Source organism: Phasianus colchicus, chromosome 4 (assembly GCF_987193195.1).
Source record: "Phasianus colchicus chromosome 4, bPhaCol1.hap1.1, whole genome shotgun sequence".
Lineage (NCBI taxonomy): Eukaryota > Metazoa > Chordata > Aves > Galliformes > Phasianidae > Phasianus > Phasianus colchicus.
The window spans coordinates 39,510,253-39,531,281 of record NC_143439.1 but is presented as its reverse complement, the minus strand read 5'-3'; the positions used below and the strand labels follow the sequence as shown (position 1 = coordinate 39,531,281).

The window sequence follows — 21,029 nt, the reverse complement described above, 5'->3', positions numbered from 1 at the left end:
TTCCCAACAGTTAGCAATGTTTAGTTACACCTGCTCTTGATTGCCTACCCATTCACCAAATGGCTCGTCTGGCAGCAGCTGTGTGGCCATTCACAGGAAAGTGTTGCATTTTTGCAAAGAGAGCGAGGCTTGTATGTGCTCAGCCTTGATCCACTGCAGGTGAAGAGCTTTCACAGATATCATTATTTCGAATTAAGCTTTCAAGTCTGGCAGCAACAGGGAGCATTCTGTAATACGCCCATGGGAGCTCAGTGCCAGGCACAGGCTGCATCTTTGGTAAGTCTGCTCTTGAGTTCATCTCAGGTGCTTTGCTATGGAAAGATGGCTGTAGCAATGGCTGCTCCTTCTATTTATTAATCATCTTGTTGGGTCCTGTGTCACCAACAACCATGTACGTCAGTGATACACAGACAAGCTCATGCAGAAAGTGTACAGAAAGTGTACAAGAAGAACGAACCAGCTGAAAAGGTCTGTAATGGGGATACCAAAGTTTACTGAAACAATCATTTCAAATATTTATTTTTCTAGCCTGGAACTTGGGATAAAACAAAGAGGTAAAAGTAACAAAATTTTAATAGACGGGCTTCAGAGTAAGCACCTACAGCCTATGTGAAATTCTGCTCTCTTACTGGTATAAGTAAGTAAAAATCCGTGAGTGCTCAGTAGCTCTGAAAATCAGTGCCAGATTTCAGTGTCTTTGGAGAGATCTGCTGTACGGCCTAATGCATACGTAAGAAATCATTTTGCTATGAGTATGCTATCTCTGGGATGGAAAGTAGCTGTGGAGCAGAGAACATGGGGAGGATACATTTTTTGACCCCGATAGTGAAGTAATACCATACATACCTGTTACTAAGATTTTTTGTCTCAAACGATCTCATATAACAAGCTGCACAGACCTTATCCATGGAAACTAATGACTTGCTTTATTTTCAGTTTTATCTCCATTTCAGAGAGCCAAATGACTCTTTCAACATGCTATTTTAGCCACTCCTTTATGTCTGCTAACATAGAGACCTAATGTAGGCATCTAACGTTGATAAATGTCATAAGTCAGCAATGTGCTATGTGGCTTCCCCAGAATGTTTTGCTGCTGTTCTGTCTGTCTCGGTGCAAGGGAGAGCATGCTGAACTCTCCTTCTGGATCCTTCGTGGATGCCAGTGGTGGAAGGTGCCTATTAAAATGTTCAAATGTATCAAAATGCTTTGAAAATACAATATTGGTTTAGTTGAGTAAAGTTTCAGAGGATTGAGCGGGTTGTGTTTTTTTTCTCTTTTTCTTTTCCTTAAGATCAGATTGAAGTTGGAAAAATTGCAAATAGCCAAAAAACTCCTATGAGTATTTGTTTTAATTGCTGCCATAAAAGAAACTGAGACAACTGGAAAGAGATTACCTACAACAGCACTTGGTTTCCGTGATGTTTTCATGGTTAAAGCCCTGTTCTTCAATTAATTTTACCAATAAATTAAATTAAAACATCCTGCTGGCTAAGTATCGTTTTCAAATAGGTTGAGTAGAACAATGAGTGGCATGCCTGAGGACAAAAACAGAATGGCCATCATACCATGGGAGGAGACTTGACATTCCTGACTGCTGGAGATCACTAGAATATGTTGCCCTCTCACTTGTTGATTGTTTTTTACTTCTTTTTTGCTTCCCTGGAGGCTATCAGAAATCTTCAGTGTCATTAAAATTACTTGTGTTCATCAGCTCCTGCCTCGTTGGCAATACACCTTCTGTCCCATGGGCACTCTGACCCTGGGCTGGCAGGTTCCCTGGGGCCATCAGGATGAATCTGAGGGGCTGTTTTGTGGGGTTATGAGTGCTCCTTTCTGCTGTGAGCTCTTACTAGAAATAGCCACTACACATTTTCTACTCTGTGTCAGTGAGCTCCTGCATATAATCATTAACCTCTATTGGCAGTAATTAGTATGGTGCTGACTATAAAGTATAATTTTAACCAGATTAGAATATGGCTGAGGCCAGGATCAAACTTCCAGAGGCTGACAGGAAGAGAATTTGAAGTGTTGACAAGCTAGTATAATGTGTAGTAAGCAAGAATAAAAGCCAATATATGATTCGAACAATGTGCAAATTAATACAATATTGATACTGAAAGCTCTGGGTAATAGAGGGAGGGCTCTCTTTCCTTCAGGCTCAGAAAGAGCCAGAACATACTGTCCTTGAATCAGACAACAGCAGCTCTTTGCCAAGGTAGGGGACAAGGCTCTCTCCAGTTGGGTGACTAACTGATTTTTACCTGCTTTGGCAAAGCGAGACCTCCAAATCTTAGGTAGTGGAAAGTCCAAAACAAAGGGAGAAAAGAATGTTTATTTGTTATTAATTTATTAATCATTGAGTTGGGAGATCAGATTAAACTAAATCAACTCTCTGCATTTGATATACAAGGACAGATGAATCTGAGATCATTTGGGCTGATTGAGTAATGAGTGCCACAAATGAGGCTACTGTATTAATTTATCTGATTTATTGTGTGAATGCTAGGCTGAAATATATTGTTGTACTTCATACCTCTAGATGGGCACAATGGGCTTTGTGGTAGCATATTTGAAATGACTTAAATGTTGAATGATTCAGGTGGGAAGGAATCATTGCACACAGCATGCTAAACTACATGGCGAAAAATGGTATGTGTGAGAAGTTTAGCTGTTTGGTACAGCTGGATGGATTTCATCTTTTGTTGAGGATTTCTTGGTCTGGTCTAAGGGAAGGTGATCAATTCTATGCACTTGCTATCATGTACATCCTCAGGCCTTTATCATTTCGCACAGTTGGGCTGAAGTTTATTTTTGGCTTGATGTACCTTTGGCCTGTAAGAACCAAAAACCTATTTCTACTACTAAGTGTTTATTCATCCAGTTTTTAAGCCATCCCTGTATTTCTAGGGTGATGATATCAATGACTCTATAAACCACTCTTTGAGTGCAGAGAAGGGATCTCTTCTTCCAGGAAACATCATTGTGGTATTGACACATTGGACAGTTCTCTTTTCACTGTTAATTTAGAAAACAAAGGGAAGGTCTGGACATGGTTTTGACAGTGCTTTGAGTAAAGGCAAAAAGAGTAAATGAATAGTGGTAGAGGGGGGAAAGAATGAAGGAATTGTTCCATAAAGACAACAGTGTAAATGAGAGATTAAAATAATGTGAGAGCCTCAAGAGCGACACAAAAATTACTTCTGTGTTTTAATATGAAAAGGAGAGTTTATTGTTTTTGTATCCCGGTGATTTGCCTGAGTCTCTTCTGGAAGAGTTCGGAGCAGCGCCAGGACTGCCACTGTTGCGATCCAGCAAACTCACAAAGAAGTGCCACATTCCTTCCTAGCTGCTCTGGTTGTGTGTTCACAGTGTGAACAGCAAAGAAAATAATGTGAGGAGGAACCCATGGTAGCAGAATTAGTAGAACAGACCCTTGTGGCATGTACCACGGATCCTGGGAAGGATACTGTAATCCTCAGTGGAATGGCATTGCTCCACTTTCACACTGGTTGCCCTTTTGTATTCCAGGGGACTATTTGGAGAAGCAGATGCTGTTTGGCATGAGTCTGTCCCTGCATAATTTGCATTACTATTATTGGATTTTATAACACACAGAATAGAGACTCATTTCTGAGCAGCGTATATGAAAACGTGGTTCACATTTGTCAGCCCAGATTTAATTAGTTGCATTAGCTGTAGCAGTGAAGACTGAGCAAGCAGGACATGGGTACAGACCCAAAACATCAAGAAACAGTTGCTTTTAGTTGACAGTAGCCCAGTTGATAATCAGGTTTTATACTTACTATCTGTCAGTGCAAGTCAGGACTCCTATCAATTCAGCACTGTACTGGGGGGGGGAATTTCCCAGGGAGGAGCACACACAGCTGCAGGTTGCTGTCTGCTGCTACTGCTGTTCCTGTGTTAGTGTTTATTCCAGTGCAATATTGAGGACATGGAAGAAAAAAAAAAAGAGAAAAGCAACAGAACCAGAATGCCTCAGAGCATTTAGCACAATGCAGTCAGCCTCAATCAGCCACTGAAACACCTGCTTAGCTGCCAGCACATGAAAAATTCAGCACTTTACCCACATTTGTGCTCTCTGCTTTGCTGAGCTGGGAGATTGCAGCTGAAATTTCTCTAGTGCTAGTTACTATTTGCAAACACAGGGTTCACTGGAGTGGTACTAAAAAGAGAAGAGGTGGGGCAAGCAGAGCCTTAAAAAGGAAAGGGGAGTCCGTCCAAGTCTGTGTGTGAAAAGCAACTGCGTTTCACAGGACAGTACCTGGAGATTGCAGTCCCTGTACTCCACTGAGGGCAGCAGTGAAGTTTTCTGAAATCTTTGCTTTTAAGACCCGAACAGCAGCTTTGTGTGTTGTGAGGAAGTTTGCAGTGATCCTTGTGAGCCTTGCTTTTAAGCTGTGTTAAATTTGTGGCGAGAGTGTCAGGCATTTCATACTTGGCTTCCAAAAAAGAAAAAAAAAAAGAAAGAAACGAGAGAGAGAGAGAGAGAAAACGACATGTGCGGGGAAGAAATCTCCTAGGAATTTCTTCAAGGTTGTATTCAGACACTCTGGACTGACAAGAAAAGCAGGCAAAGATAAAGCTTCGTGCTGTGATAAGATGTCTGAGTGTAAAGCAGGAGATCACAGAGACTATTTGGGATTACCTATGTTCATCTCACCCTGGATATGACTGCAGTCAAGCTAGCTCTTCTCGAATGACAGTTTAAAAAACTCAGGACTATGTTTCTCTTCCCTGTTGCTTTCTTGCCAGTGTTTTTTACCACTGGCTTTGCCAGCCCTTCAGCTCTGCAGCACTGGAACTGTCCTAATGGATACAGATTAAAAAGTGAAAGCTCTGCCTGTGTAGGTAAGTGGTGGACCATTCACAAATTAAGAAAAAAGCATTTGTATTCATTTAACGGAGCTTTATAATTATCATGAGTTTTCTATATAGATTGCCTATGCGTGGTAGATGCACAATTGATACAGCAGCTTCTCACTATCTCTTCCTTCTCATAATGGATGTTTTGTCTAGTTGCTTTTTCAGAAATCGGTCCCTTGTCTGCCAGTTCAGCTATCACAAAGCAGGTTGAAGGTTTATGTAGTCAATAAGAGATCAGAACTACTCACTAATCACAAAAATGCCTTTGTGTAGCTGTAGTGTCTCTGTATTTTTACACACATACACACTCATGCAGATTCCTGCTTCTATATGTATATAATTTGTGCATGTGTTTTTGAACTTCTATATGCATATAGAAAGAGAAGTGTAATGATTGTAGATGTGTACAAGTAAATACTTAGATATGGGCTGGATAACTTTAAAAACTGCTCTTTCTATGATAGTACTGTTATATACAGATCTGTGTGCAAATATACAATGAATGACTCATGTATATAAAAAAAGATGTATTTGGAACTGTACTGCTAAAATTTGAGGGAGATATATTACATTAATGTTAGTATGATAACCTTCAGTGATTTGGAATATGTAAAATTAAGGTTCTTATTCTTCACAAAGTGTAGGACAAATCACGACAGAAACCTCCCCCCCTGCTACTTTGAAGGACTATGTTTTTTTTTTCTGGTAAGGAGATGAGGAAATGCCCTGGAAGTCTTGCACCCAGACCTAATACTTTGAGTTCATGCTTTGCTTTAGTTACTTGGGCTTCAGAGCTCTGACTCAGTTCTTGACACGATTCCAGTGAGTTAATAACAGGTGCCTTCTCTGCACATCCTGCCAAGAAATACCAACTTGTAAGCAGAAAATAGAAGTACACATGTTAAATGTCCTTGTATTGAGAGAAAAGGAGCCAGGCATTTCTTATATATAAATGATAAACCTGACCAAAGGCTTGTCAGAGCTCCAAGCACACCTAGGGTACCTCTACACTGATTCTTGAATTCAAGAGAGAAACACATTTCTGAAACTAACCTCCGTACTTTTGCCTCTTACCGTGCTTGTGTTCACACTGTGGTACAGTCCCAGAGTGCATGGACTGGATTCCCTTTTTGTCAATCTAAACCAGAAAGTGTAATTTAGGAGAACATCTATTCTCTCTGCTGCTGATGGCCATTTGGTCCACGAGACCAGACTAGTCCTGGTTCTCCATAACCCTACATGGAAATATGTGCAATCTGGATGTCAGATCCCCACCAAATGTTGCACCCTACAGAGCCTCTCCTATAGGTCCACACTATTTACTAATATGAACCTAGCTTTCAGGACCTAATTAGGATGTACATTAGTTATGACTTCTGCATTTTAGGGATGCCCAGTTAATACCTTGTGTATAATAGGGCAATCCTGAAATGAAGTAAATTGATGGCACTTTCCTTTGGGTCAAAATGTACTACACATCCAAAAAGTGACTATATATATATATATTATATATATGACATGTTTTTAATATATATATATATATATATAATTTCAGGTGACCTATTTTGCACATTAATGTGCACTGTTCTTCCATTAATGGAGACATAATACTGTGTTTTTTCTGTTGAAAATTAGATATCCAATTGCTCTATTGGCCTTGAGGAGAGTGTGGGTAAAGCACCAAAACAGAATGGCTGCTAGTTCAGCAGACAGCGCAAGAACTGATAGAAGTAGTCTTCTGCATGAGAGCTGATGTTACCATGAGCAATTCTGTGTAACATATAATAAACAAAAAAATGAGCTATGCTAAGGTATCTTTTTAATTAGAGACCACTGATTCATGGGTGACTAAGAAAAGATAAAATTTTGATGTGAAATATTAGACTGCAGGATGCTTTGATGGAATGGATTTCCTGTGTTCTTCCATGAACTGGATATGCAAATTCTGTTCTGACAAGAAGAGCGGATGTGTGATATTCTAGTTCATTAACTGTGTGAGATAAAGGGTGCAGTGGCAGCAAATGGTAGGAAGCTGGGGGCAGACTTTGAAGGTAATAGTGGGGATGCAAGTGGTGAGTGGGAGACATGACTCATGCCACTGAGCTGTGAACAATGACAGCAGGCTGTGATCTGTGGCTTGGCAACCATTCTTGGTGCGCTGTAATAAATATACCAATTGTAAAATGTTCTGTATCATCTGTGACCATGGTGGCATCCTGCCAGCCATAAGGACTATAGTGAATTAAGAAGCTGTCCCTTACAAACAGCACTGACTGAAAAGTTTTTCCAACTTTTCTAGAATAGTTTTCCATACAACCACTACTTATGAAGGCCTAGGCTTTGCTTTTCATACATTGTTAAATAACTCACTTCTTAATTATTTCCTTTTAGTTCTAGGGATATTCAAAGATCAAAGGCATCTCATCCTGTTGAAGGATATTGAAATCTAGCTCTAAACATTTCACGTAATTTTATACAGTTATTTTAAGAGACATTATTTGAATCCTGAGTCGGTATGCCAAGAAAGGAAAGGCCTTTAAGCTGGGAGAGCACGTATCTCGGAACAGATACAGCACAGTTTATAAGAGACAAAGTATGGGAGAACAGAGCATGAGATCAAAATAAGACTGGCCTGTTGCAAGATTATATCCATTTATAAGAAATCTGTGATGCAACTGGAAGCATTTTTTTCTATTCTTGACATTGTCATCTTGACTTAACTTATGATGATGTAAAGAGTGGGAACTTGGTTACCATTAAATAACTTACCTTCCTTAGACCCTTGTGAAAACAAAACCTACTTACTCTAAAATAAAAATAGTCTTGGCCACACAATGGTTCTTTCTGCAAGGTAAAAATGTGTACATAGGGAGAGCTTTGATTTCTCATGTTGTTAACCATCTAAGCATTCATGTACACCAGGAGATGGGTCTTATGCCTGTTGAAATCAAATGATTATCCCTTCCTGAAGTATTGATTTAACAACACTTTTTTTTTATCGTCCTGAGGGATATAGATACTCTCCCCACTTGAAACCAAGAAAATTTCCCACATGGCAGTGTTTATTTGAAGACACCCATAGAGAAGCCTCTTGCATTACCAATTTTCAGAAGGACAGTAGTGCCTGTACTCTTGGGCTACCAAAAGTATTATGTTATGAATACTGCAAAATTTGGTATGCACCTTGGCTTCAGGACTGACTTTGAGAACTCATTCTGTCAGTTTTAAAGGAAAAGAAATATCGTTATTAAAAATAAGTTTATTTTTTATAATATTGTAAAATTGTAACATATAATAAAAAGGGAAAACACAACCCTTGTCATTAAAGTTGTACCTACTCATAGAACCTTACTCTACTGTCTCTGCTAACTTCTGATACTAACTGATCAGCTCTTTTCACTTCTTCAGCATGCTGCACATTCCTACAGAGCTAAAGTCTGCAATTGGAGGTGACGACTGCAGCTATCTAGGTCAACACTTTCAGTCAGATGCTTCTTTCTGTGTTTCAAAATTTTCTCCTTTCTTTTTTGTTATTCACTCTTCTCCAATCATAGAATGCTGGTGACATGAAATATAGAAGTATTCCTCTTTGTATTACATCTTTAAATTCATCTTGACTAGCTAAATGCTGGCTTCGATTTGCTCCATGCAGCCTCACACCCTTTTAAGAATTCTTATGTTGCTTTCTGAGACGTTTGAAATGCCAAAACCTGGCAAATTAACAGACACTGCAAACACTGCATAAGGAGCAGTAAGGGCCAGTGAAATGGGGAATTGTATTGTCTACCCCTGTCATGACTTAACATTAGGGATAATCCTGTTGAGATCTCACTGTATCCCTATTTTTTCAGAAGAGCTGAAGTAGAGGCATGTTTGCTTGCCTCTTTTCATCAGCTGTCTTCCAGATATCTCACTTCATATTACACTGCCATGGGGAAGTTGATTGAAAATACACTTACCAAATAATAAGAGAGAATTCTTCAACATGGCCAAATCATGAGAAGATCCCCTCTGAGTTCTCTGGAAATTGGATACAGCTGAATATGGGCAAATACTGTCCTTACCTATAAAATCTTGGATCAGAATAGAAAAGAGGGAAATGTGTCACAAGAGATGACAGAATTGGCATCGCATTACACATAAAGTTTAATGCTGAAAAGCAGATTCTAGGGCCAGTGACTGTTACTACAAGGCTCATCAATGTTTTTCTCAGTGGAAAATAACAGATATTAATCTGATATTCTGTTTTAAGCGAAAATTATGACTTTATAGAATATCATTTGAAATTTGTTTTTAAAGGGAGCTGGAAGACAGTATTTGCTGATGCATTTCAAGGAGGGGTAGATAGGTAATAGCATCATGAAAAACAATCCAGTAACATTATGTTGAAAATTGAACTCCGTGATCTGGAAAATAGAGGTCTGCTGGAACTATGAAAATACCTTGGACATGATTTTGTAGTTACTAATTTATGCATGATGTTTATTTATTTTTCTCTTCTTGTGGCTTAACTCTTGAGATTTGAGTCCAGAAAGGTAGGATACTAAAGATGCCATAGTCCCTTACCACAATACAGGAGCACTACACAGCCTCTACCCTCTCAAAAACTGTGAGCGCTTGAGTTGTACTTCAAATCTCATTGAAAAATTTGGTAGCAGAGATACTGAGTGTGCCACTTCAATCTTACTGTGACTCGTTGGTAGCTGAAGTATCTTCTCTGGCTGTCTTCTGTTGAGTTGTATGTTTTTAACCAAATAGTTAAAAAAGGTGGGTTGTTTCCTTAAGTGTGAAAAGGTTATGCTGGTGGCTAGATGAAGTGAACTGAATTCATCCTCAAAGTCCACATTAACCAAATTTTGAGTGAGTATGCCTATTTGCAAGTGTATATTTTACATCTGTAGTCCGTTTGCTTGGGGCCATAATGAAAGGCAACTTCTGGCTCACTGTGGTTTCTCTGTGTCCCTGCCAGGCATACTAATGCTTCACCTTCTGCAACTAGAGCATTTCTCAGGACTCTCAACAAAGTGGCATATTTGTATGCAAAGTCATTGAGGGCTGCCAATGTCGTGATGAAATGATTCATCGTTTTTGTTGATTCTCAAGGCATTTTCTGCATAAAGAAGCCTTTGAGAACAGAGCAGAGCCTCATTCGTCCTTTCAGGACTGGCTGTCAGGGCACTGCAGACAGCTTTTGTACTCCCTAAGCCTATTTCTTTCACAGGACAAAGTTCCCACTGGGGGAAGTGGTTGCCAGGAGGCAGGAGGTGTGAAACAGCTACAGCAGGATGCTGTACAGCTATGTGCATGGCTTTGGCACAAGGAACTCAGGTGAAGGCATGACAGGTTTCAACTTACGGATGTTGTTGTGGTCAAGTTCTCCTAAGCATTAAGAAACATTTATTTATTTCCTACTCCCCCCCCCCAAGTTTACGAAAAGAAGGGAGTATGTTAATAACAGGACCCTCTTCCACTGTTATCAGAATGAGTCAAGTGTTAACAATGTGTTTAATAACAGCTCAGTGTTTCTCATTGCTTCCTCTCTACCTCTGAAAAGTCCACTCCTTGATGCCTGGGTGTTCTGTCTCTGCATCCCTCTGCTTTCATTGGCAATCTTCAGCTGGACTGATTATTCCCTTTTCAGAATGTGTGAAATTTCTTTACTGTGTGAACTTTGCTAGTGGTGAAAATGGGCACACTGATAATCCTAAAATCCTCTCAAGTACAACTATCCAGACAATCAGCATAAATTCTTTTAGCCCGAATGATCAGTGTGATCTGATCTATAGATTCATATTGCTTAATAATGGAGGAGACCACCCTGTAAAACACAGGCCATTTTCCAGTTACCTTAGTATACAGCTCAGCATCCCGTGCTTTGTTAAAGCATGTCTCCCCATTCTGGTCTTGCCTTGAGAACATCCACTAGTGGTTTTCACGGTGTCACAGCTTTTTGTGGTATCTTAGCAGTTCCCTTACTGAATCATATTTTCTGTTAACTGAATTGAATTTCTCTCATTTCAGTTCTCAGACATGAACTTTTTAATTATTTCCTGTGGGAGGTTAAAACGTCTCTGAGAAAAGCTGGTTCTTTGTGAAGGTATTTGTATATTGTAGTCAACTTCTCCCAGGCTTCTTACTGATAAGCTAAATAGACAGAGCTCTCAAATGTCTTACCGACAAGCTGTTTTCTTACACTTAAATCATGCTTTTATCCTTATTGTGTACACTTTTTAATTTTTTGATCTTGCCTGAGGGAAAAGCTGCTCCTCAGAGCATCCTTCACTGTGCTTATCCAAGAAATACAAAAGGGTATGATGCCAGTGACCTCAGGAAGTTGTTATCAGATGCATTTTATTTCAGTAGGAACTGAAGATTCTCTGAACTTTTAGGGACCATCATCCACGGTGCTGAGTGCTGCCAAATAGGGTAATATCTTCCCCTCTTATTATTGAATGGGATCCTCAATGGTGACTGTTTTGAAAAGTAAGATCCTTAATTTTCTATATTTACTACTATTTATACCCTACCAGTTAAAAGTCAAGTTTCTAATTTGTTTGTTTGCTGCCTTGGTTTGTGCTTGCTGATCTCAGAATACACACACATATGTATATATAATTTTTTAAGTGTTTTGTATGTGTTTTTGAAACTCAAACAAAAAGGGCTTAAACAAAAATGAGCTCACTGCCATAGCAGGCTGCTGCTTTGCTGTTTTGTGAAATTTGGAGTTTTATTTTCAAAAATGTTATTGTGGATGGAGGGATAATGATAGAGGGAAGCAGCTGCAGAGGGCATTTGCACAGCAGATGATTATGTAAATAGCAGAAATGGAGTATGAGACAAGTCTGTTCTCTCTGTTTGAGCAATTGGAGACCATTTGTGTAGAGTGCCCAGACAGTGGGTAGAATGGTAATTTCTCTGGATAGTCTCTTAAAACAATAAAAATCACAGTCCTGTGTGTGTGATGGCAAGCAAAGGAAATAATCTTGAAAGCAATGCATAATGCAATACAGTCACCCTCCTTTCCTCTCTTAATGTGATATTTTGTACCTAGCTTTCTCTGTGAAGGGTTTTCTTTCTGTTTGCCTTGTGCTGCTGTTTCTAGTTGAATTGTCCTGATCTGTTCAAAAACCACATTTCAGATATTGATGAATGCCTTGAAGGTGGTCTGGGAACCTGTGGCCAAACCTGTACAAACGTGCCGGGGTCCTACTTCTGCTCCTGCTTGCCTGGTTACACCTTGGATATCGACAAACGGTCTTGCTATGTGAATGGTAAGTTCATTTTCTTTTTTGTGATTGAAAAGGTACTTTAGAGTTCAGTTAGCAGTCAGCATTATATTTAGAAGTGAATGATATCTCACCTGACCCTACTCATGGTGCTGACTTAAATACTGCATAGCAGCTCTGGTTTGGTGACTGAAAAACTGCCTCTTCTGTGTGATGAGGGGAAAATGAATGAAGTGGAGAATGAAAGGTACAGTAGTAGGAAACAGGAAAACACACAAAAGCAAATGAAAACAAACCATGATTTTCTATTTAGCAAAACTACTCTTCCTCTGTGATCAGAACTGTGATCACTCTATTACCGTGTCCCTACTTCTACCAGAAGAAGACAGCAGCATATGAGATTTTGCTACCTTCATCTCTTCTAATCTGTTGGCACTGATATCTGTCCAGCGTATTTAGGGTAGAGGCAGAGTTGTGAAATGCAGGCAGCGCTTACTTTTTGGTTTGATCCATAGGCATTTTCATAATAAACATGAATCACAGAATCACAGAATGGTAGGAGTTGGAAGGGACCTCCAGAGATCATCGAGTCCAACCCCGCTGCCAAAGCAGATTTCCTACACCAAAAGTAGGTGTCCAGGCAGGTCTTGAATATCTCTAGAGAAGGAGACTCCACAACCCCCTGGGCAGCCTGTTCCAGTGCTCCGTCACCCTCACCGTAAGGAAGTTCTTGCGCACATTTGTGCGGAACTTCCTATGCTGCAGTTTCTGGCCATTTCCCCCTGTCCTGTCTCCTGAGTGCTAACGTGAGGTCTTTCTCTCCTGCTCTCTTGAGGGTTTCAATTGTTTTTTGATCACGTAAGAAGTACTGACATTTAAAGAGAATTTAACCCTTCTGAGAGGAAAATATCCATCATTACACCTTCTAAATAATCTTAGTTTTGTACTCAACTGGTGCTATTCATGGGAAAAAATCTGGTTGGATTTTATTAATTGTTTAACCTTGCATCTTGAATATGGTGTGCGAGTGCTCTAAATTTCACCTCTCACCTCTCCCTGTTGGTTTCCTGAACGTCTGGTTTTGGTTCCTGTCTGGGACTTGCTACAACTCCTTCCTGGTCCAGGACCCAGGTTTTCTTTCTAATATTTACCTGGGACTCACCCTGGTGTGGAGATGAGATGTGGCAGAGCTGGTTTCCAAATTAAGGATTTGAAGATGTCCTTGATTCTCTCTGGATGTTGTTAATCTTCACAATAATCAGTACAGTACAATAATCAAAACTATTCCATGCAGCTCCCAAATTGTCACCAATGCAAAGAGCCAGGCTAGATTTCTTTCAGTACTACTTAAGAATGTCTTTATATAGATTTTTTTTTTTTTTTTTTTTTTAGTTTGACTGCTTTTTAAGCCATTCACCTTTGAGCTGAAGAGACCTGAAAACAAACCTGTTAACCTGCAATGATATTTGTGCTTAGGTATCTTTCAAATAACTGTCTTGCTTTATTATGTTGTATGAGGGCTTCAACTTCTTTAAAGGTTATTACTGATATTTATAGTAGTAATAACGATAGATGAGAGGTGATAAAATTTAATCCCAAATCTGACTGGCTCCTCTGTGATCAGAATCAGATTAGTTCAGTCCCAATTCCATTTACAGCCCTCATTTGCAGGCTCCAGCTGGGAAATTCAGAGAGTGGAAAGGACAGAAAACAAAGTATAAAAATGTTCTTGGTCATCTAGTTGGCAAAAATGCTGGCAGTACAGCTGTCACATTCCTGAGACAAATCAACCTTGCTACACTTCACTGTTCATTTACCATTTACGTAAAGCAAGTCTCCATAGTTTAAACTCTCTCACATGGGGCTGCTCGGTGCAAATAGCAGCAGAAAAAGGGGGACACTAACATCCTAGAAGCAATTTTTATAACTGGGTAATACCTTGAAAACTCCAAATATGCACTGCTGTAATAGTCTTGAATTCAGAGTGTTGATCATCTTCCTTGTGAGCAGCAGTTAATTACATCCTGATTGCTGTCAGAACTTGTTCAATGGTGAAATCAAACCTGGGCTCTTTCCTCTGCTGTGAAGGGGGTTGAATTCTTGGAAACATTAATTCAACAGGTGACTAGATTGGTTTTAAACTTGTTATTCTCTTGGATCTGTATAAGTGCTTGTATTTCAAAGTCACTTGACAAGAGAATTTCTTGTATGACACGATCTGTTGTTTCAGGCAACCATTTTATAAATCCCCACGGTAACAACCATCATGGGACTTTCTTCTTTGAATGTGCTTTAAGGGTATACTAAAGATTGGTCTCTGTCTCCAAATATATATATTCTAGTTACAACTTTTTCTGCAATCTCAGTTTCACTACTCAGATTTTTGACCTAATGGATTTTCAGCAGTAAATGTGAATGAACTATTATATTTATATCACACTGATCATTGATTCTCTGTACAGTACTTAGAAAATTACCATTAAAAATGAGTGAGAAGGTTATATCTCCTACACTGTCTAGGATAATACTGATGAGAATTTAGAATCATAGAATCATTAAGGCTGGAAAAGATGTCTAAGATCATCTAGTCCAACTGTCTACCTACCCACAAATATTACCCACTAACCCATGCCCCTCATTACTGCAACTATGCAGTACTTGAACATCTCCAGGGATGATGACTCCACCATCTCCCCGGGCAGTCTGTTCAGTGCCCATCTGCTATTTTGGAGAAGAAATTTTTCCTAATATTCAACCAGAAACTTAATGCAATGCAGCAAAAATTAAATGCTTAACTATTAATTGGTGTCGTCCCCCCCACCCCCCCTTTTTTTTTCCACACCAGACCCTGCACCATTCCTACTTTTTCACCATGGAAGTGCCATCTACAGAATTGACACTGAAGGGACCAATCATGAAAGATTGGTGGATGATGCTGGTCCATCAGGACTTATGGATTTTCATTATACAGAAGAGAAAGTGTACTGGGTAGATTCAGAAAAGCGACTTCTGCAAAGAATTCACCTGAATGGCACAAAAAGAGAGGTAAAGTCATCATTTCTCTCAACCTGTTCGAGTTATTGGGCATTAAACTCTATGCAGAAACACCTACTCTGAGGTGCAATTCTGCGGTTCCTGTTTATTTATTGGCATTTCAGGCTTATTAAATGGTTTTTGCTGCCATAATGATTCTGGTTCTGAGCCTAGGCTGTTTTACCAACATTCACAGTACATGTAGTATTTTCTACAGATCAACTAAAAGGGAAGAAATGTAGACAAGCCAAATCTTTGAAGACAATGATGTCTCTATCAGTTTTAAATTAATCTTTGGCATTATGAAAGTTTGTCTTTCAGATTATTGTAACTCAAACCACCACAAATGGTATGAGAAAAATGTGCTTGAATTCCTGCTCTTTTTTTCCTCAATCTTTTTATCGGTTTCTATGGTTGCATAAATGCTTCTTTTAGAACTGCATCCTTTGTTCAGAAAAAACTGTGCAGTTCATTGCCTCTGGCTCATTAAAGGAAACACAGGCTGGTATGGCTGCACTTCAGTGCTGTGAGAACCTTCTTTTGTTGGAGAGAGATTACTGGTTTTGCTGTACCCATGTGGAATCTTAACTTACGTATTTTAGGCTGTTTTTTAAGGATCAAACTCCAGCAACAGTGTGTTAGGTTGTCTTTCATATGGGTGCTTCATAATGTTTGAAACGCAGGCAGAAATTGTAGCTAGAAGATCAGTCCAGCATATTGCTTACAAGTAATATTTTCTCTTTTACCTGTGGTTCACTCATTCAGAAGGAGTGTATGTAAGAGCCAAGGGAAAATGAAAACAATTAAAAAATAAGAAAGACCAATAATACAGGTCTGAGAGAAAATGAAGCAGGCCAGTAGAAAGAGATGGAAACCTCAGTCTGGCACAGTAGTCAATGTACTGAAAGTCAAGCTTGTGGAACTATGATACTTCTTGTTAACAATTTTTTGTTGTTTACAGAGATTATGTTATATAGACAAAGGCATTTCAGGATTTGCTATTGACTGGATAAATCAGGACATTCTCTGGGCCAATAGACAGAAAGCAACCATAGAAGCAACAGACATGAATGGAAAGAAACGCCAAGTTCTTCTAAGAGATGTTGGTCGTCCCACAAAGATTGCCATTGATGCTGAGCAAAGGTAATTTTAACTAGGTTAGTAATTTCATTAAAATGAACTCTACTAGACTAAGTACTGTGACTGTGGTTTATCAGTTGTGGAAATACTGTATGCATGGTGTTTTGTCTTTAGTACAATACCTACTTGAATGTTGATAAAATCATAGAGTCATAGAACCGTAGAATTACTTCAGTTGGAAGGGACCTTGAAGCTCATCCAGTTCTGACCCCCTGCTATGGGCTGGTTACCCCCCACCAGGTCTGGCTGCTCAGGGCCCCATTCTGCCTGGTCCTGACCACCTTCAGGGATGGGGCATCCACACCTTCTCTGGGGAGCTGGTGCTGGTGCCACAAAGTGAAAAATTTCTGTCAAACATCTAATCTGAATCTCCTTTCTTTGGGGGTAATAGAATAAAAGATTAATAAATAGATAAGAGAGAACCGGAGAAGTGTGTGAGAAATGCCTACTAAGGTCTAATGCAGAATCTATACCTATTGGTCGTCAGAGAAAATTTCATTAGTTAGGAGATCTGAGAATCCACTGGTCCTTTCTCAAAGAGAGCATAGTTTCGGGGCAGCAGGAAGAATTGGAGCAGCAAAGGCTCCAATGCCTGCAAATCATAAAATCAAAAGGTTGGAAAGGACGTACAAGACCATCTAGTCCAGCCATCCAAATGTTGCTCACAAATGTTCATCCCAAATATTGTGAATCCCTTTTACTCCCAACCTGGTACACTTAGACTATAAATAAGTGTATTTTCATTTAAAATATTTTCTTCTGATTTACTTAAATATAGTGTTTACCAGTTTTGGAAATATTCATGTGTCCTTAAATCCATGGTTAAATGCCATAGATGGATATGTTACAAAGTGACATTATAGAAATATATCTCCTGAACTCCATCAAGCATATGTGGAGATTCAAGTTTGTGTATTCACCTAGGTGTGATTCACCATGCACTGAAACTGTACGTATATGCTTACAGAAAGCCAGTAATAAACTGTAAAGGAAATAGACTTCAAGAAGTCTGATGTTACAATTCTGTCCTGGTGTGTTTTGCTTCTATGGAAATCCTAAAGGCTCTATTTTTGATGTGAATTAAAAAAATTAAAAAAAAAAAAAAGCAAAAACCAACAAAATGTTTATGCACACAGGTATAAACATTCTCTAAGTCTGATGTTAACAGTGTCTTTCCTAAGATCTATGCAACTCTTAAGAAATGAAAGTCAATGTGATACCCTAGTAATAGAGTTTCTCTCAATCAATGTGCCTAGATATTAGTAGTGATAAGATTATTTTACTGCTAATGATGTAACCCTAGCAGTAAGATTGATTTTTTTTTTTTAATGCTATTTAGAAATGCTGAAAAATCAGGATTAAAAATAAAAGGAGATGACAAATAAAGTAAATGCTAGCAATTACTCAAGTTGGCTTGTAAACTTTGTTCTTCACTCTTCCTGTTTGTTAAGATCATAAACAGATTTGCAAAATATCTGCACAGAAACTATAATTACTGCTGTTTCTTAGTTTTCTAATTGACAAAAAGTGAATGCTTTTATTCAAACTTCCAGAGCATTGAAGTTTCTTAAATAGCAAAAGGTGGCACAGAAATGTGAGCAGGTGTTAAAGTGTTTAAAAATGACAGTAGAAAGTTGGACTGTCCTTCTGGAAACATGTTTTTGGATCTACTTTAATAATCTATGGTGACTGGAGACCATGTAACAGGGAGAAAAAGTCATGAGGCAAGGGTTGTTTCTTCCTGCATGTTTAGTACAATCTCTTGCCAGTGAGATCTAATCCTTTTCAGGGTCTTTAACAATAGATTAATGCAGTAAAGCTGGCTCTATGCTGTTTCATACTGTAAATCTTGCAGTTTTGTGAAGATAAGGCAAAATTATGAAGTGTCTTGGATTTTTGTGTGCTTATGTGTAAGAATCTAAAGCAATGAATCTAAACCCAAGCCTTAAGAAATAAAATAGACAAATGAGTGCTAACGTGCCCTATTAGAGCTGTTGCTAACCTTGGTCACATCGCTAAATTGAGTTCTGATCCATTAATAACCTCAGATGTATGTAAATTCAGTGCCTAACTGAACTTTATTTTGACTGGGCCTTAATTTGATGATGTCATAGGCTGGCTGCTGTAACCAGGAGGAAGGTGGTAGAAGGAAATGATTTGGTATTTTTAAGTAAAGTACTACTGTGTGTGTTGTTGGTCTGAAATTTTTGGAGATACTTCCTCCACAGAAGCAGAGGGCCAAAGATACGTTTTTTCCTAAATTTGCAGCAGTGCCCTGTAGATTTCAGAGGTTGTTCTAATTTCCCTCTCTGACTGCATGGTGGAATAAAGCAGGGAGAGAGACAAATGGGCCTCATGGTTAAGCTGGGCTGATTCCTGCTTGACCTACATGAGATTTCTAGTATATCATTGCTTCCTGAACAGTCATAAGGTTGCTGGTAGAAATATATTTATTAAGACGGGAAAACAACTGTAACAAAAAATTAGTGGTAATATTGATTCCATTGAACAGGGAACACACTTTTGGCGAAAATTATTTCCATTCTAAGTAGAGCTATGTTTTGAAGGACATATATGTTTTTTTCCTGGAAAAAGTCAATGTATACTGAGGAATCCCCTTGCTTTATTATTAGTTTTGATTCTGAATGCACTTTGGTAAGACTGAAAAAAGTTTGTACACAGGAGCAAGGAATACATACCAGTGATGTAATCTTGTGAGCATATAAATACTTTATTTTTTTTCCAAAACATGCCTCTTTCCTGCAGGATACTGTTTTGGTCATCAGATGGTACGGTTTCAAGCATATACCGTGTGTCCCTCAATGGAAGTGATGTGAGAAATATTTTAAGAACCACAGAAAAAATAAAGGCCATCTCACTAGATTTTGTTGACGTAAGGCTCTACTGGATCCAGCATGACCATGGGAATGAGATTTCCCACATTGGATCATGTGACTATGAAGGGGCTGCTGTTCATTTGCTCCGAAGTTCTGGTCGGTGAGTTTTTCTGGGCCATCAGAAATAAAACATTCCTTTCCTGGGCATGCAGTTAAAGAAAGCATAAGGAGACTTTTAATTTGTTGCTTCACAACACTGTAATGCATATAAATGTTTTGTAACTGTAGTTCTACAAAGGTGAAAACAGAAAAAACTAACTGTTGAATTCACTGCAGATAATGCTGCCACTTAGTACTCTCCATCTTATAAGCTTTTAGCAAATGATAACCACTTAATCCTCAGAAATCCTCTCGGAGTGTTTATTAGTTGCCTTTTTCTGCAGATAGAGAAGCTGAAAGCAGAGAGCTTAAATGATTTGTCCAAGGTCACCGTAGGTTAGCTCAGGTGTCTGAGCTATGCTCAAAAGCCTGAGCTCTATCAGGTCTTCCCTGTCCTCCTCTAAGCCTGTTGTCCTGTTCAGCTGCTGCTCAGGGAGGCATAGATGGTACCCTATGCCCAGGCTCTTCAGAGAATGTCAGCAGATTTTCAGTTACCCTCGTCTCCCCAGTGCCTGACTGAGTGCAGCAGCAAGACAGATTTAAGGAAAACCCTATTCCTGTCCCTCCATCTTCACCCTAACTTCCTGAGACAGTCAGAAGGCTCAGTGAAGCCACTTTCCAGTGCCACATTGGGAAATGGGGGGAATTTTCTGGTCTAAATCCTTCGATAAAGCAAGTGCCCATTTTAATTGCTGGTTCAGTAGAATCTGTCTCTGTCAGCTGAGTCAGTCTTAAAAAGCATCTCATATACTCTGTGAGAAATGATCACAATTTTTGTATCTGTTTCTTGTAAATCTGAAGGATTTTGAGTGCTGGGAGCGTCTCTGGCATCTCATCTGACTCTCACATACAACCTAAAAGAAAACAAAGGCTATTTACAGTGAACTTGACTGAACTCAATGCTCATAAAATGTGTGAGTCAGTATATACAGGAATTGGGTGATGTGCCTTTCATACTAATTTTTTGATGTTGTAGCTATCAGTTGCTTGGTATGTCTCTCTTTGCTGACCACCTGTACTATTCGGAGCTGAAGTCTGGTACAATACGGACAGCCAACAAGTATACTGGAAAGGTTGTAGTCACTATTAGCCTGAAACCATCACTTTTTCCACCCGTGGAGATAAAAGTAGTGCATCCATTTAAACAACCTGGTGCAAGAACAGATCTTCAAGAGTTTGGTAAGTAAACTGTAATGTATTTGTGAAAATAATAATGGTGTACGTACTGACCTTTCACAGTAATAATTTTCTTCTGCAAAATTCCAGGCCTCAGTAAAGTCAATGACCAAGTTTTCTTCAACTTCAGTAACCCGTATGTCCACTAGAGTATCAGACAGGAAGCTGCTGAGCATTAACTGCTCTTTTCATTAATCTGAATGCATATAGATATAATTGATGATCTTCAGAGGTCTCTCTCCGGCCCCTGTGATTCTAAATGTGATTTTCTCTGTGTCATCTCTTTTGCCCAGCCTTCCAGTTTTCTTCCCTTCCATTTTCCTTTTCCTTCCTTTTCTTTTTTTCACAAATTTATTTTTATACTTTACTTCTAAACATAAAGAGCATACAGCCTTTGTGTGTGTGTGTGTTGATTGTATTCATCAAATGCCAGTTCTCTTCTGGAAGTTTTAATGTAATGCACATCTAAATACCTCTGATTGATTATTATGGCACTGAATGATTTTAAGAAGAATATAGTATGACCTACAAACGATAGCATGGATGTCTCAGCTTCATTGAATTAAGAGTCATT

General features: G+C 39.0%; 1 protein-coding gene across 4 annotated transcripts in view; it reads left to right on the top strand.

Moving 5' to 3' along the window:
• Positions 1–219: 219 nt before the first annotated feature.
• The window catches only part of EGF (epidermal growth factor), a 57,208-nt gene continuing 36,398 nt past the window's right edge, over positions 220–21,029 (top strand). For 2 of the 4 annotated variants that reach the window (XM_090139266.1, XM_031596945.2), the window contains exons 1-6: positions 4,207–4,869; positions 12,024–12,155; positions 14,956–15,155; positions 16,105–16,286; positions 19,050–19,280; positions 20,256–20,458. In XM_090139266.1, coding sequence (XP_089995392.1) covers positions 4,743–4,869; positions 12,024–12,155; positions 14,956–15,155; positions 16,105–16,286; positions 19,050–19,280; positions 20,256–20,458 — 1,075 coding nt within the window. In that variant the 5' untranslated portion in view covers positions 4,207–4,742. Of the gene's footprint in view, positions 277–4,206; positions 4,870–11,279; positions 11,368–12,023; positions 12,156–14,955; positions 15,156–16,104; positions 16,287–19,049; positions 19,281–20,255; positions 20,459–21,029 lie in introns of those variants that run through there. The other 2 variants (XM_090139268.1, XM_090139267.1) reach the window with 2 other exon arrangements.